The sequence below is a fragment of the Tachyglossus aculeatus genome, chromosome X3, assembly GCF_015852505.1.
Source record: "Tachyglossus aculeatus isolate mTacAcu1 chromosome X3, mTacAcu1.pri, whole genome shotgun sequence".
NCBI classification, from domain to species: domain Eukaryota; kingdom Metazoa; phylum Chordata; class Mammalia; order Monotremata; family Tachyglossidae; genus Tachyglossus; species Tachyglossus aculeatus.
This window is the reverse complement of record NC_052099.1, coordinates 22602600-22619939: the sequence shown is the minus strand read 5'-3', so window position 1 is coordinate 22619939 and position 17340 is coordinate 22602600. Positions and strand designations below refer to the sequence as shown.

Sequence of the window (17340 nt, the reverse complement as noted above, 5' to 3'; positions counted from 1 at the left end):
AACATAGCTGAAGGCCCACCACTCCCCAAAAAACTTCCCCCTCAGCCTGGGCACACTTGGGAATTGGTAAGCCCAGTGATTACATTTAGGTGTTTTTTATAATCTTGCCTCTTTATTTTCGGCTCTGAGAGGACAAAGGCATTGTCTGATAGTTTCATCTGGGTCTCCTGTGGGGTTCCCAGGACATGCTTGTTAATAATTGTCTGGGCCTGGGGAGACTCTTTCCCTCCACTTTGTCCTGCTCAGCCAAATAAAGTCTTTGGTCAGTAGATAGGGGTCTGCACCCCTTGAGGCCCTCCCTCCCCCCCAGTTGGTGACAGATGCTCCTAGTTGGTGACACAGTTATTTAAGTATGTGTCTGGGGAGTACTACATCAAACCCACAAACAGCACGTGACAATAAAACGTTCCGAATTGAAAAATATTGAATGTGTTTTGCTTCTTTTAACTCCAAGCACTAAGATTAGGAAGTATATTGTAGGTTATTGTTTGTTTATGGCCCACAATGTTCTGTCCAGAACGTGTACAGAAATATGTTTCTTTGTTTTGTTCTTTAGGCATATGAGGAGCTGGCTAGTCAACACCATATCAAGTGTATTCGGCAAGTCCGAAGCGATAACTATAATGCATTAAGATCAGTGCTGTTTCAGATATTTAGCCAGGGCCTCTCCTTTCCGTCCTGGATGAAAGAGAAAGACATCTTGAAGGTATGTTGGCATCAAGTGTACTAACTCAATCCTGGGGTGGATGTCCACTCAGTAAAGCCCAAGAGAAGTGAATTCCAAGAAATGTCCTTTACCTGCCATGAAGAGGGAGTTTGTAGTTACCTCCCTGCTTCAAGTTAGGGCCTTTTCTAACCAACCCGTGGAATAAAGGTTTAAGTCTTCCTCCCAAGTTTTATATGGAAAACCATTCCCTCCTTAGTTGCCCAACCACTATTGTCCTTAAGTTCTTAGTAGTGCCTGAATCACTCTTGCTTTAGTTTAATCTGCCAAGTTTGTTCAAGTCTTTGATTTTATAGAATCATAATGAGGCACTTGGATCCACAAAGCCCAAAGAAATTGGAGGTATTGCTGTCATATATCATTTATAAACACTACCTCTTTTTCTCATAACCATTTGCTCACTTGTAAAAACAAATCATTCTTCAAAGTACATGCCCAGTTGTCTGAGAATAAGTTTTAACCAAAGGAATTGTTTTTGTAGGTTATTTGTAAACCTTCTGTAGTTCAATTTTCAGTGAATGTTGCATGGCTCACGGATAGTGTTCCAAGGAATTTGATGATCCAGAATTCAGCTAAAAAAAACATGTTCTACTTATTTAGATTTAAAAATTTGCCCCAGGACAGGGATCACAGTATCTTGAAAATCTTTTGGTCAGTGACTGAGTAATGTAACATAAATCATCATTAGGGGAAGGGAAATTAGATTTCTACTATATTTAGGGTTGGCAAGTTGGTGAGGGATATTGAGACCCTAATCATTTATTGGACATCTATATCTTTTCAAGCTTCCTGAGAAGCTGCTGTTTTCACAAGGTTGTAATTGGATTCAGCAATACAGTTTTGGACCTGAGAGATATACCGGCTCAAATGTATTTGGAAAATTACGCAAATGTGTTGAATTACTAAAGACTCAGGTGAGTTTTTGGAGGAAGAAAGAATGGAAATCAACCAGTCAATCAATGGGATTTGTTGAGTGCTTACTATATGCAGAGCACTCTACTAAGCACTTGGGAGAGTACAGTGTAACACAGTCGGTAGACACGTTTCCTGCCCACAGTGAGGTTACAGTCTAGAGGAAGATAAACTAAATCCAAAAGAGTAAAAATCGTCCCTTTAAAAAGTGTGCTTTCTAGGTTTTTAAAGCCCTCTGTATTATCAGATTACGCGTAATGGCTAATGGGTTTTGGTGACTTAGTGTGTGAACTAAGTGGTGACTTTAGTGTGAATATGGAAAGACATTGTCTATTTGCTGTTTCCTGTTGTTTCCCCCACAATCTCCTGGCACTGCCCCTTCCCCCGCTACCACATACAAACACACAAGAACTCCTTGAGCTTTGATGAGTGTGGAATTATTCAGCAGTGATAACCCATCCTATGGCACCTGCTTAACTTCTGCCTTATAGTCAATCCCTCTATGGTGTTCTTTTAACCTCTGTTTCAGTGGATGGAATTGAGTGGCATTAAAGACCATGACAAGAGAGGAAGTATGTGCAACAGCCTCTTCTCCGACAAAAACACAGAGTACAAGCTTTACGAAGCTTTAAAGTTCATCATGCTCTTCCAAGTTATAGAAGCTTATGAACAAGTGAAGAGTGGAAAGTGTGTGCCCAGTCCTTTTAGGCACCTTTTATCTCAGGAGACTTCGTCTGACCCATTGAGTTTCATGATGAATCACTTGAATTCTGTAGGGGACACAAGTGGATTGGAGCAGGTAAATAGTGTGGACTAATTGGGGTATCTAAAAGCAAATCCTATCCATCAATGGAAGGAAGCCTTTGGGAGGATGGTCGGGTTTTGTTCACGTAATTGCTGAAAGGTCTGTGGTTCTCCATGGTTCTAAAAGCTTTTTTTATGGTATTTGTTAAGCACTTACTGTGTGTCAAAAAGCACTTTTCTACGCACTGTGGTAGATACAAGTTAATCAGGTGGGTCACACTTTCTTTCCCACATAAAACTCACAGTCAAGTAGAAGGGAGAACAGATATTGAATCCCCATTTTACAGTTGAGGAAACTGAATGATAGAGAAGTTAAATGACTTAAGTAAGGTCACACAGCAGGCAAGTGGCAGAAGCAGGATTAGAACTCAGATCCCCTGGCTCCCAGGCTCGTGCTTTATCTGCTAGGCCAAAGGAAAGATTCTAAATTCACGGTCCTCTTTCAGCTGAGAATGCCATTCCCTCCCCTTCTCAGACACAATAATGTACTGAACCAGTGCTCCTTCCTGGGTGATCCCATAGGAAATAATCACAGGTGAATTATTTTCAAACAGATTAGAACATAATCCTTTCTCGGGATGGTCAAAAATGATATTTCTGGGAAAGTCCAAATATCTTTATACTTTTCCCCAAAAAGCTGTTCTTGGATTTTTTCCTCCCATTATTAGGTCTAGAAAGTTATGTCATTGAGGTATTTTAAGAGCAGTTGATCTGAAAAAGTGATTTAAATCTGTACTTAGGAACCTGTCATACAGAATAGGAACTAAATGACTACTACAACTACTGCAAAACTGATAGCTGAAACAAAGAGCACAAAGCACACTATCATCGAAAACCAAACTTGAAGCCTTGATATAACCAACCATCATCATGTCAAATCTTTGGTGATCACATCAGTCTCAAATCTGATCTAACACTTACCCTAACTCGTATCTCAGATATTGATGATTGAACTTTAATTTTGACATTGCTGGTTCTTGACTTTTAGCTGTTGGATTTTTTTCATTATTTATCATCAGACAAGAAAAAGGGATGTCTTGGGATGTGGATGTTATCTTTTCTCCACTAAATTTTACCTGTGGCTTTTTATTTAGACTGTTAAAATTCTAGAGAAGCAGAATAGCCTAGTGGGAAGAGCATGGTACTAGGAGTCAGAGGAACTACCTTTTAATCTCAGCTCTTCCGCTTACCTTATGTGTGACCCTAGGCAAATGAATAAAATGGAGATTCCATGTCTGTTCTCCTTCCTCCTTAGACTGTGAGCCCCATGTGGGACCTGATTATCTTGTATCTACCACAGTGCTTAATACAGTGCTTGGCGCATGGTATTTAACAAATACCACAATTGTTATTTTTATTTGCTTTTTCTCCTTATCAATTTATAATCAATTCTGGGAGGATGTTCAAGACTCAGGTAGTTAGCCGTTAGGGAAGGCCTGATTCAAGGGCTTGGGGTTTGAACTGTAAGTGTATAGATGAATTCATATAAGCTGTCTCGGGGTAATGTAATGTCACGATTTCTCCCCGTAGTGGGAGCACAAGGGTGATCTACATTTGTGACCTTCCTTCCTTCCATCCCCCAGATTGACATGTTCATTCTCGGACACTCCCTTGAAGTAAAGATAAAAGTGTACAGACTGTTTAAGTTTAACACCAGAGACTTTCAGGTATACTACCCAGAGGAGCACCACAGTGAATGGCCCGAAGTCTCCCTTCTGACTGAGAATGACCGCCACTACCATATCCCAGCCTTTCAAGAATGAGACTGATTTGGTTGATACAGTGTCAAAAGATGATTGACTTTGCAAATAAATTATTATTCACAAATCCAAGCCTTTTCTGGCCAGTGGAACTCTTGTCTCCTGGAACGATATTGTACCCTGAGGTGAAGCCAAACACAGAGGGTGGAAGGGGGCTTTTTTTTTTTCTTCTTCTTTTGGTTACTATTGTGCCAACTTCTGGAATTTGTTGGTTTGGATTTAAGTGGCATTGGCTATCGACGGCACCCTTATTGTTGAAAAAATGGCCACTCGAAGGCTGTAAACTGAACACATAGACATTTTTGCTACTTGGCTCAGCAAGAAAATTCTCTTCCTGAGAATCTCAAAGATTTGCTGGGCCATGAATTAAAGTAGCCTCAGCATAAGCATTACTGCATCATGAATCTTTGTGATTTGATGATTTTCTAGAACCCCTTGCTTAACTCCAAAAAATAAATCTATTTTTGGCTCTGTTCTATAGATTGTTGTAAATCATGTTGAATTTTTAATTCAAATTGTAATGCTGCATTCACATATGTTTGTTCTTACTAAATGTTCTTTAGCTTTAACCACACTAGTTGCAAACATGTTGTAAATACAAACTGTAAAGCTTCTGGGTATTATTTGCATTTTTAAAAGGGGATCACACCTCTTCTAATGTTTTTGTACATATTTTATGTTTAGCAGTTTATATAAAAGATGCAGCAATTGCCCATAAATTTAAGCCTCTTTTCAGTTGAATGTTTACTACTCCAAAAAATGCCAACAGCTATCAAGCTTCCAAAATGCACACCCTGATTAATAGCTTCAGAGAGACCATATCCTTGTCCTCCCTCCCATCATTCTTGTAGATCGTTGAAAATAGTTATTGACATTATTAAAGTGGGTGATGGAAGCCACTGATTTTCTTTCTGAATCTGAAATGAAATTAGGTAATGAGAATTTGAATTCCTTATAAAAATGTACACTTTTGAGGAACAACCACTGACACTATTTGAAACATTTTGAGACAATTTGCTGGAAATGTTGCTAACCAAGGTATGAAGTTGGTTGGGAAAAGAATGACTCAATTCCATTTTTTCCATATGGAGTACGTACACAGCCCAGGGCTATAGGTTTCAGACATTATCTAATTCTGGATGTTTTCAACCGAGTATTAGATATTCTACTTATTTCGTTTTTAGCTGAAATAATGATTTAGGTTATCTGAAGGGAGTCAAAACAGAAAAGCAAAGCAAAGGACTCTAATTCTGAGATGTGGAAAATTTAAAATTGTCCATCAGATCTTTGAAGTAAACTCTATTGTATATGCACATGTCATGGAGCATTATCTTGGAACCAGAGGACAACTCTACAATGAGGAACCAATGAAACAGTGAAAACTTCAAATGCGGTAAGTCCACCTTGCCATCTAAACCTTTAATGAAGTGTCTGATTAATGCCTGCAATTGAATGCCTTTCACAGTTTAATCCAATCTGTTCAATTATATACATACCAGTCTTAAGAAACCAGAAGTTGGTCTCTTTTACTCCTGGGGACATGTCTACCGCACTCTGAAAGTAGAAATCCATCCTGCCCACTCCTGTTGGCTAAGAGTCTCCCCTAGAAAGTCTAAGGTGGAGTAAAATTCATCAAAGTGAGTTGTAGGATAAAGAGTGCCTTCTCCTCCACCAGTAAGTGCTGGTATAAACTGGGGGTAAAACCCAACCTATTGCATGCAAAAACCACGTGTAGTGCCCCTCAAGCAAATGGAACCCATTTAGTGTACCATGAATCTAAATTTTGAGGTGACCTCCAAACACACTGTGTCTCAAACTAAAAATGGTATTTATGCAGCACCCACTGAGTGTGCAGCTCTGTACTAAAGTGATTGGGAAGACACCAGAGGCGAAACACCCAGTCCTACTCTCTAGGAGCATACAGACTGTCTTTTTATAATGATTAGAAGCTAAGCCAGTGAATCTAGATCTTAATGTACACCGATCTTGAAGGACATATAATTTCAGATAGGCAGGATTCTTTGAGACCCCGTCAAAGAGAACACAGTGGAGATTTTTATGTTATCAACATCCTGGCCCTATGCTAACAGGCAACCTTCCAGATATAGCACAGAATTCTGAATTATTACTAAAGCTACTAAAGCTAATCAGCATTTTTGTTGGCACTCACTTTTCTGTTTCAAGTATTTTTGACATCTGATGGGGTAGTATTCAAACACACATCAGTAAGGGCTGTAGTCAGCAGTTGAGTAAGGCATTATGAAATGTTCTGCTCTTTTGCTCAATCCAGCCATTGGCTAGAAATCTCAGGTCATCACTCGTTTGGCTAAACAAGATGTGGAAGCTCATTGGAAACTGAAAATTGAAATACAGGTGAATCAACTCTAGGTGGGTGTACCCAGTTCTCTTATAATGTGGAGGTTTTGTTCTTGCCAAACTCCATGCTAAGGCAGATCTGTACTGTTATCCTCATGGTGTCCAAAGCATACATATACGCTGTTTCTTCTGACAGTGCCCTATGTTGAATCCGAACACATTGTCCAGCAAGAGTTCTCTGTTTCCCTAACAGTGGTCCATCTAGAAGGTATAGGCTCAGCTTGGCGAAACTATGTCTTCATTGCAAATTGACTGTCAAATCTGTTGGTTGACTTGCAGTCCATTTGAAAAGTTCCTAAATGATACAGTATTCAACCAATACTAATTTACCTTCTCTTGAAATGGTAATAAGACTGAGTCAAATTTCACTTAAAAATATAGCATGCCTCTACTCAATCAGTCAGATGTATTGAGTGCTTACTGTGTCCAGTTCATGTAGTACAAGTGCTTAGTACAGTACTCTGCACACAGTAAGTGCTGATAAATACGATTGAATGAATGAAATTCTTTGAGATTATGATCCATACAATATTTAGAAAGCATTTCATCTTTTTGACAGCCCCAGTGCTTTACCTTGTTGCTTAAACTAATTTCTCATGCACTAGCTTCATCACTGTCTATTTCCTCCAGGCTGCGACTACTTCCTTAACTTTTTATTTTCCTTATGCTGCAACTTCTCCTCATGTACTCAATTGTGTACTAGCGTCAGAGTAGGATTAAGGATTTCGGCAGCCTAGAGGAAGGCCAGATCATGGAGTCCTCAGAATGGAAAACCCCCGGTAAGGTACCTGTGGAGTTGGGGCAGAAGATTTGAGGGTTAGGAGTTCTTCCTACTTGGCTCACAGAAGTTCCTTGTCTCAAAGGCAACTGGGGATGGAGGGGGGAGGAAGTTAAAGGAACTTCTGAAGGCTGTTGGTGCCAACACCTGGTCCAGCATGGCTGAGACCGATAGACATATTGAGGCTGGCTTGAGACTTTTTCCAGGCAAACGTGGTGCATGATGATTGGTATGGATTCTTGCATAGGTGCTTCAAGAACAAAATTACTATCTTAGCATATCTCCTCGATGATGGTTTCGAGGAGTTTCAGTGCTATCTGGTCCAGGTGCTCTCTGAGTTAGCTGTTGTTTCAGGACGGTTATGATAGCCTTTGGTTGGCTTTAATTCTGCTTCCTTCACTTATGTTGCCACAGAAATGCTTATCATCAATTGCAATGGAAAAAAGAGTTCTAAAATTAAAGCAGCAGCGAGAATAGGAACAGATTTCCCTTCCAAGTAGTTTTGGGGCTCTGTTGAGCACTCATCTCTCAATCGTTGTTGGCATTGTGGGGAACTGTCTGTGGTGCTGAAGCTTGTCTTTGGGTTGAGAATGGAAGCGAGAGTATAGATTGATTATAGAACACAACGACCAATCTGGAAGCTGATGTAAGAATAGAATCCCAGTCCTCCTGAAAAGCAGATTTAGAAGAAGACGTACACATAATTGTGCCACTTTCCAGAATCGGCAAGCCTTTATGGATTAATAATTAGCCCATAGATGACTATGTTTATGTACCAACCTGTACCAGCAAACGTGCCCATAGGCAAGGATGAGAAATTGGGACAGAGAGCTTGCTTAATGCTTTCAATAAATTATGCTGCTTCATATCATGAGGATAAACAGAGGTTTGAGACCAAACCAAGAATCCTAGAATGTTCTAGAAAGTGGCATTAATATGGCATCACGATTCAAACCAACCCAAATGTGTATAGAGCATTGTTCTCTCGGCCTGTAAGATATGAAGCTACCATGGATGTTACATCCAATTTCTAGAGCAGTTCCACCAGTGTCACTTTCAAACTATGCCATCAAATGTCAAGACAGAATCATAAACATTGGTGTCATTTAAACAGTCTGTCAGCATTGAAACAACATTCGCTGCATCACATCTTCATTTGATGGTGCTTGTGAAGTTGTGGTTGACAGAAAAATACCCAAAGAGCTCCTCTAAGGTAAACTATGTTGAGGGAATTAAACATGGAGAAAAGAAATATTTTAAAGACATGAATAAAAACCTCAAAAGATATGGCATCACCATGGACAGCTGGGGTACAGCAACTAAAGACGGTTCCCTCCTGGATCACAGAAATTAAACATCTTAGAACAAGTGCTTTAGGATTGTGATACCAAGAAAGTGAAGTGAGAATGGCAACAGAAATTGTGAGTAACACATATAAGTGGAAAAAAGGTGACTTTCTGTGGAAGAGGCATGTCAGTCATTCATTGGTTAGCAGCCACATTTGTACACACTGATAAAAATCTACTAAGTAACTTCACCTTTGAACTCAAAGGACAGGTGCAGATCTTTCTGCATGTCCACGTAGGTCATATATTTTAGGGGAAAAGTAAATTCAATGCAATTCTGATGTGTTCAAAAGCTCTAGGATGAGTGTGCTTCATAAGGCAAATCAATTAGTATTTTTCTAGCAGCTGTGATACAGTTGGCTGAGTCAGAAATAATGAAAGTTCCAGTATACCTGCCTCAAGCACCTCATCGCCTATATGTTAGGGATCTTCTTTTTCAATTGCTTAAAAAAGGTCACTCAAAATGTTTCAGGCTGATCACATAATTTTGTTTTAAAAACTGGAAGCTTCAATCTAGAATTTTGCACCCTTAATGGTAACCCTAAGAGCAGTAGTGGCATGGAGGAAAGTTGAGGGAGGTGGTGGAAAGCAAAGGGGAGGTTAAAGTTCATCTACAGATTCCTGAATTCTGTGGGTCCTAAAATTAGCATGGTCTGCCCAGAATATTAATATTCAAACAGTGTAGACAAGATTAGATGGATGGGGTCCGGGCAGGAGAGATTGATCCGTTTAGCCCAGATGATCCTATATTCAGAGACATTTGTCTGTTTTTATAGAACACTCTGGGATACCCAGCAGAAGTCCATGATGGCCTCCATTAATTCAGTGTGTTTGGTTGACCCACTTAGCATCCTCAGAAACTATACTTCCTTTACCAAATCCAATAAGGTCCTGGAATAAACCCTGTTTCTATTCATCATTGATCCCTCATTTTTATTTTTGGTTGTAGCAGAGGTATAATAACTTCTAGTAATGAAGAACCTTCCTTTATTAGTTAAAAGTTGTTGTCATTAAATGAAGTTTTTGTCTCAGGAACTTATATGAAACTCCCACAGGACAGAGTAAATGGAGTAGCTATGCTAGCCACAAGCAGGAAAGGATAGAGAGGAGTTTTGGTTGGTTCCAGTGGTGACACATCTAGGTTTGACGAAGGAATTCAAACCAGAGCCTCCCAAATAGTCTTATCTAGACTTGAAACATATATTTGGCTATTGAAATTGTACTAAATGTTTCGTTATAGGAAACTAATTTGTAGTATCAATATTTCTGGTAAGCAGAGAAGCAGTGTGGGCCGGTGGAAAGAGCACAGGCCTCGGAGTCAGAATGTGGTTCTAATCCCAGTTCTACAATGTACCTGCCAGGTGACCTTGGACAAGTCACTTAACTTCTCTGTACTTGAACTGTAAGGGCCTGTGTGGGACCCGATTATCTTGTATCTACTCCAGTGCTTAGCACATTGCTTGGCACATAGGAAAGGTTAGCAAAGACTATTCTTATCATTATTATTACTACCAACAATAATAGCCAACTCTCATCAACATTTTCTCAACATGCGAAAAAAATAATCTGTGAAGATAAAATCCTTATGAAATCTTCATTACCTTTAATCTCGTTAGAAAGCCATACATAAGTTTTAGATTATTAATATTCTGGTATATTTCTAAGCGTTTCAACCCCATAGAGGAAACAACCTTACCCAATCAAGCTAAATGTTTGACTCTATTAGAAAGTATACAAAGTCTTTTAGTGCCATCTGATGGTCATTTTTAGAAATTATATAGACCATTCATTCATTCAATCGTATTTATTGAGCGCTTACTGTGTGCAGAGCACTGTACTAAGCGCTTGGGAAGTACAAGTTGGCAACCTAACACACAGACCACACAGCCCATTGAAGAAAATGTACAGCTACCTCATGGTAGTTTTTTTTTGTTGTTGTTCCTTTTTGACCTTAGAACAATTCTTAAAAATGGTTTTTCGGGGTAATTCACATAAAATATTACTGTAAAAGCCGTGGCCCCCAACATAAGAACAGTGCTATCACCAGGTATTCCTAGAGTGGTTCCTGGATACATAGCCCAGTAATAGAAACCACCCATAAAGAATAGACAAGCTCTCTGCTATCAAAGCATTTGTAATCTAATAGGTAAATATAGAATCACCAATTTCATGGGTAATATCACAACAGAGGGAGGTGGAGAAATCTCAAACATAGCCAGTTGCCTAGAATATGTAGCGACTAGACTTGGATTACTATCAAATTATGTACATATACTTATATGCTACTATTTCCCCTATCTGTAATTTATTTGAATGTCTTTCTCCCCCTGTAGACTGTAAGTTTGGCAGGGATCGTTTCTACCAAATCTGCTATATTGTACTTTCCCAAGTGCTTAGTTCAGCTCTGTACACCTCAAGCCCTTCATCAAATACACCTGGTTGATTGATTGAATAATTTACCAAAAAGAAGTGGAATGAGGAGTCCAGTGACAGATAAGAAGAAGTAATCAATTCTCTTACTCTCATTGGGTTGTGTCAACCCAGAAATTACTCTGAACACTTTGGTATTTCAATGGTATGCCTAACCTCAGCACTTAAGTACAAATAGACATATTCAATTATTTTTTATATATATATTCAATTATTTATTGAAGCCCTTTCATCCTGATATATTTATATTACTCCCTGTTATATCCTTATTCTTCCTCCTGCACTCCTGCAAGATTCATTTGTAAATCATTTGTGTCTGTTTTCCATATTAGATTGCACACTTTTGAGGTTAGGGAATATGTCTTCTGTTGTACTTTTCAAGGCACTTAGTACAGTGCCTTGAACCCCATAGGGGCTCAACATTTACCACTGATCACAGTGGCTGACGAGAGATTTGAAAATCTTACCTTTATTTTTAGTCTGAACTGAGGTGAATGCAATTTTGTAAAGCCAGTGCAGTAAAGGAAGGTGAAAAGCAAAAGAGGTTAAGGGTGTTTAAACCCCAAGAGTAAAATAGGAATGCACGTCCTGACTAAGACAAGTTCCAAGAGCTCTCCCAAGTACTCCTTACAGTGCTCTGCATTCAGTAAAGGCTCAGTAAATATGATTGACTCACTAACTGACTACTACAAATGTCCTGGTCCACCTTATCAGGAATGTAGCAGTGAACTTCTAACAGTGAAGAGCCGTTCTCAACTGCCAGTCCAATTTCACTGCCTCTATCAGGGTGTTGGCTTGGATCCTAGAAAAGACTGAGGTTGCGGCTCTGCCTAGATAATGGCCTATTCCTAGGCCTATTCGTACTAATTTTAGGCGGGTATCCTTGTTCCCACTTCCAGTCAATCAATCAGTAGTATTTATTGAGTGCCTACTGTGGACAGAGCACTGTACTAAGTACCTAGGAGAGTACAGTATAACAGAGTCAGTAGACATGGTCCCTGTACACCAGGAGCCTACAGTCTAGAGGGAGAGATGGTCATTAAAATAAATTATGGACATGTACCTAAGTGGTGTAGGACTGAAGGTGGGGTGAATATCAAGTGCTCAAAGGGTACAGATCCAGAAGGGCCTACAGAAGGGAGAGGAGGTAGGGGAAATGAGGGCTTAGGGAAAGCCTCTTGGAGGAGATGTAATTTTAGTTAGGCTTTGAAGGTGAGGAGAGTGCTGCTCTGTCGGATATGAAGGGGGAGGAAGTTCCAGGCCGGAGGGAGGATGTGGGCAAGGGGCTGGCACTGAGATAGACAAGGTCAAGGTACAGTGAGTAAGTTGGCATTAGAGGAGGAAAGTGCAGACTGGATTGTGGTAGGAGATCATCCCGCTTTGCACATCCAGGCTAGCACTAGCCCGATATCATTAGTACAGAACAAAGCAGTAATGCCAAGGAGTGTTGGAGCCCAAAGTCAGAAAACAGAAAATTAAGGGACCAACCAAAAATAGATGGACACAGTCAGTGAGCAATCAGTGAAGCCAATCAATGAGAAAATCAATGAAGTGAACTGTTTTCCGCTCTTCGGCTTTTCATGTTTATTTACTTTCAATTCCTTTTCTTGTTTCTCAGGGGAGGGCTAAGAGCAGTGACCTTAAGGATCAGTCAATCAAAGGTGTTTATCGAGTGCTTACTGTGTGCAGAGTACTGAACTAAGTGCTTGGGAGAGTAAAATACAGCGGAGTTAGTAGACACGTTCCCTGCCCACAAGGAGCTTACAGATTAGAGAGCTGGCCCCTTCTTATGAAGCTAGGAGGAAGTATTTCCTGTCTATGTGGGTTTGAAGTGGGCTGAGCTGAGCTACTGAGGGAGATGGTGACATCGTGGCTGAAGGGTTTGGATGATTTGGTGATTGGTCCTGGATGGAGATAGAACAACCCAATCTAGAACCAGGTGGCAACAACTCAGCTTTTAGATCCCTTCTAGGTTTCTGATTTTATGCTATTGTTAACTTCAACCTGCCCTTCCCCCCCCCCCCCCCACCCACCCCCACCCGAAATATGATTTGGTTTCATTTTTAATGAGAATTGGTTTCCTTTTGACCCATAATCTCACCCAGTGAGGGTAACTTTTAGGGCTGTTTTGGGGGGGTTTCCCAGACCACCCTCTGGTTTGAAGTTTTGTGGGTTTTAACCCACCAGCAGAAAGTAGCAAGGCATTTCAAACCCCAGGGATATCATGAAAAAGGCCTATGCTCAACTGAGGAAAGCACCTTAGGGCCCCCACCCCCAAAGCCACGGCCCCTACTGTAAGGTTGGAAGGAGCAGAATAAGACGAAGATCAAGAAACACTAGTTCCACTCCCCTGCTAGAGATTAGGCTCTCCCAATACCAGGATCAACGGCCTGCCAAGCCATAGTGTAATCAGTTCTTTCTGCCCTAATGCCAAACCACCCCTCCAGTCTCCTGGCCAGAGGCAAGTGAGACCCTTCTTGGGAAATGGCTCATGTAGTTCATGCTGCATCACATATTGTAAAGGATTTTTCCTTTACATTATTGCAGTAGTGTTGACATTTATTTAGCTTCCCCTGGGTGGAAAGGATACTAAGCTCTTAATTACTATTCCTGGTTTGGGTTTCCTAGATAGCATGTAGACAAGGCTACCTATGACAGTTCTTGCCCAGGGCTTCTCCATAAAAGTTCTTCTCCCAAGTCCAAGTTCACGTGGGTCCCCCGTCCCTCGATTGTATAAAGGACCCAAAACTTCAGGTACTTAATCCTACAAGATCCCATACTTGTCAGAGGGTCAACTGCAGATTTCCTCACTTCTCGTGTAAATTACTTACCGGGGATGAACTTGCAATTCACTACATTAACCTATCAGATTTGAAAGCGGTTTCCATTGCTTCAAATATTGAACCTATTCTGCTTTAATTAGTTTCCAAAATACAAGTCTGTGGGTAAAAACAATTTTCATCAGATGGTCTCATCTCACTCAGTTTGGTCAGACGCATCTGCATCATTGCCGTCCAGCAGAATAAGCCAAACCAGTCTTTTTTACTTGCCATTTTAGCTATTTTATTTCCAAGATTTTCATCTGTTCTTTATACATGAAAATAGGATGCAAGACATAAGCTTGACATTTGAGAATCTATTTTTAAAAAAACATTTGTGTGCTTTCCAATTGTTTTTTTCTTTACATTATTGCAGTAAAATTAGCATTTAGTGAGCATCCACTGAGTGCAAAGGGCTGTATTAACTTATTCATTCAGTAGTATTTATTGAGCGCTTACTGTGTGCAGAGCACTGTACTAAGCGCTTGGGAAGTACAAGTTGGTAACATATAGAGACGGTCCCTACCCAACAGTGGGCTCACAGTCTAGAAGGGGGAGACAGAGAACAAAATAAAACATATTAACAAAATAAAATAAATAGAATAAATATGTACAAATAGAGTAATAAATACATACAAACATATATACATATATACAGGTGCTGTGGGGAGGGGAAGGAGGGGGAGAGGAAGGAGGGGGCTCAGTATGGAAGGCCTCCTGGAGGCCTGGACTGTGTCTATTGTGTCTATTGTCCCTGGACTGGGTCTATTAAATAGCATGAAAACAAGACTACCTTTTTTTAATGGAATTTGTGAAGCACTTACTTTGTGCCAGACCCTGTACTAAGCAGTGGGGTAGATACAAGCTAATCAGGTTGGACACAGTCCCTGTCCCATATGGGGCTCACAGTCTTAATCCCCATTTTACAGAGGAGGTAACTGAAGCACAGAGAAGTTGTGACTTGCCCATGGTCACAGAGCAGAAAAGCAGCAGAGCCAGGATTAGAATCCAGATCCTTCTGACTCCCAGGCTTGTGCTCTGTCTTCTGGGCCATGCTGCAGTTAGTTCTTACCCAATGATTCTTCTTACGGGTTTGGTTCTTCTCCCCATGGAAATCCAAAGGAGGATTTTGTTCTGTTCTACTTTGGGAGTTGGGGTGTTCTATATTAATTGCAAATATTTAATATAGGAATATTAGGATAACGTACCTGGTGTGTGACTTGGGCAAGTCATTTAAATTTTCTGTGCCTCAGTTCCCTCATCTGCAAAATGGGGATTCAACAGCTGTTCTCCCTCCTACTTAGACTGTGAGCCCTGTGTGGGACCTGCTTATCTTGTATCCATCCCAGTGCTTAACACAGTGCTTGGTACATAGTAAGTGCTTAATGAATACCACAATTATCATTATTATTATTATTGTTAAATATTATGTACACTCTAGATATTTAGGGAGAGGAGAGGAAAAAAGGATGGGGGCCTGAGTAAGATTAGGGTGGTATAAATTTTGTTTGGAAGGCTTCTAGGAGGCAGATAGATGCAAGCAATTTGCATATTGTTGGTAGCTTTTGATAGTAGAAGTAATGAAGCTAATTAAGCTCTGTTCATCCTAAGGCTAGGTGGGTAAACATCAATCAATCAATCAATCAATCGTATTTATTGAGCGCTTACTATGTGCAGAGCACTGTACTAAGCGCTTGGGAAGTACAAATTGGCATCACATAGAGACAGTCCCTACCCGATAGTGGGCTCACAGTCTAAAAGGGGGAGACAGAGAACAGAACCAAACATACCAACAAAATAAAATAAGTAGGATAGAAATGTACAAGTAAAATAAATAAATAAATAAATAAACAGAGTAATAAATATGTACAACCATATATACATATATACAGGTGCTGTGGGGAGGGGAAGGCGGTAAGGCGGGGGGATGGAGAGGGGGACGAGGGGGAGAGGAAAGAAGGGGCTCAATCTGGGAAGGCCTCCTGGAGGAGGTGAGCTCTCAGCAGGGCCTTGAAGGGAGGAAGAGAGCTAGCTTGGCGGATGGGCAGAGGGAGGGCATTCCAGGCCCGGGGGATGACGTGGGCCGGGGGGTCGATGGCGGGACAGGCGAGAGCGAGGTACGGTGAGGAGATTAGTGGTGGAGGAGCGGAGGGTGCGGGCTGGGCAGTAGAAGGAGAGAAGGGAGGTGAGGTAGGAGGGGGCGAGGTGATGGAGAGCCTTGAAGCCCAGGGTGAGGAGTTTCTGCCTGATGCGCAGATTGATCGGTAGCCATTGGAGGTTTTTGAGGAGGGGAGTGATATGTCCAGAGCGTTTCTGGACAAAGATAATCCGGGCAGCAGCATGAAGTATGGATTGAAGTGGAGAGAGACACGAGGATGGGAGATCAGAGAGAAGGCTAGTGCAGTAGTCCAGACGGGATAGGATGAGAGCTTGAATTAGCAGGGTAGCGGTTTGGATGGAGAGGAAAGGGCGGATCTTGGCAATGTTGCGGAGCTGAGACCGGCAGGTTTTGGTGACGGCTTGGATGTGAGGGGTGAATGAGAGAGCGGAGTCGAGGATGACACCAAGGTTGCGGGCTTGTGAGACGGGAAGGATGGTAGTGCCGTCAACAGAGATGGGAAAGTCAGGGAGAGGACAAGGTTTGGGAGGGAAGACAAGGAGCTCAGTCTTCGACATGTTGAGCTTTAGGTGGCGGGCGGACATCCAGATGGAGATGTCCTGAAGGCAGGAGGAGATGCGAGCCTGGAGGGAGGGGGAGAGAGCAGGGGCAGAGATGTAGATCTGGGTGTCATCAGCGTAGAGGTGATAGTTGAAGCCGTGGGAGCGAATGAGGTCACCAAGGGAGTGAGTGTAGATTGAGAACAGAAGGGGACCAAGCACTGAACCTTGGGGAACTCCCACAGTAAGAGGATGGGAGGGGGAGGAGGAGCCTGCAAAAGAGACTGAGAAAGAACGACCGGAGAGATAAGAGGAGAACCAGGAGAGGACGGAGTCTGTGAAGCCAAGGTCAGATAACGTGTTGAGGAGAAGGGGGTGGTCCACAGTGTCAAAGGCAGCTGAGAGGTCGAGGAGGATTAGGACAGAGTATGAGCCGTTGGATTTGGCAAGCAGGAGGTCATTGGTGACCTTTGAGAGCGCAGTTTCCGTGGAATGAAGGGGACGGAAGCCAGACTGGAGGGGGTCGAGGAGAGAGTTGTTGTTGAGGAATTCTAGGCAGCGCGTGTAGACAACTCGTTCAAGGAGTTTGGAAAGGAATGGTAGGAGGGATATGGGACGATAACTAGAAGGTGAGGTGGGGTCAAGAGAGGGTTTTTTTAGGATGGGAGAGACATGGGCATGTTTGAAGGCAGAGGGGAAGGAACCAGTGGAGAGTGAGCGGTTGAAGATGGAA

At 41.6% G+C, this 17340-nt stretch overlaps 1 protein-coding gene across 3 annotated transcripts in view; it reads left to right on the top strand.

The window, feature by feature from the left end:
• Window positions 1-4272, top strand: part of OTULINL (OTU deubiquitinase with linear linkage specificity like) — a 42099-nt gene extending 37827 nt beyond the window's left edge. For all 3 annotated transcript variants that reach the window (XM_038770519.1, XM_038770520.1, XM_038770517.1), the window contains exons 5-8: window positions 557-706; window positions 1510-1638; window positions 2166-2435; window positions 4024-4272. In XM_038770519.1, the coding sequence (XP_038626447.1) occupies window positions 557-706; window positions 1510-1638; window positions 2166-2435; window positions 4024-4203 (729 nt within the window). In that variant the 3' untranslated portion in view covers window positions 4204-4272. The remainder of the gene's footprint in view (window positions 1-556; window positions 707-1509; window positions 1639-2165; window positions 2436-4023) is intronic.
• The last annotated feature ends 13068 nt before the right edge of the window (window positions 4273-17340 follow it).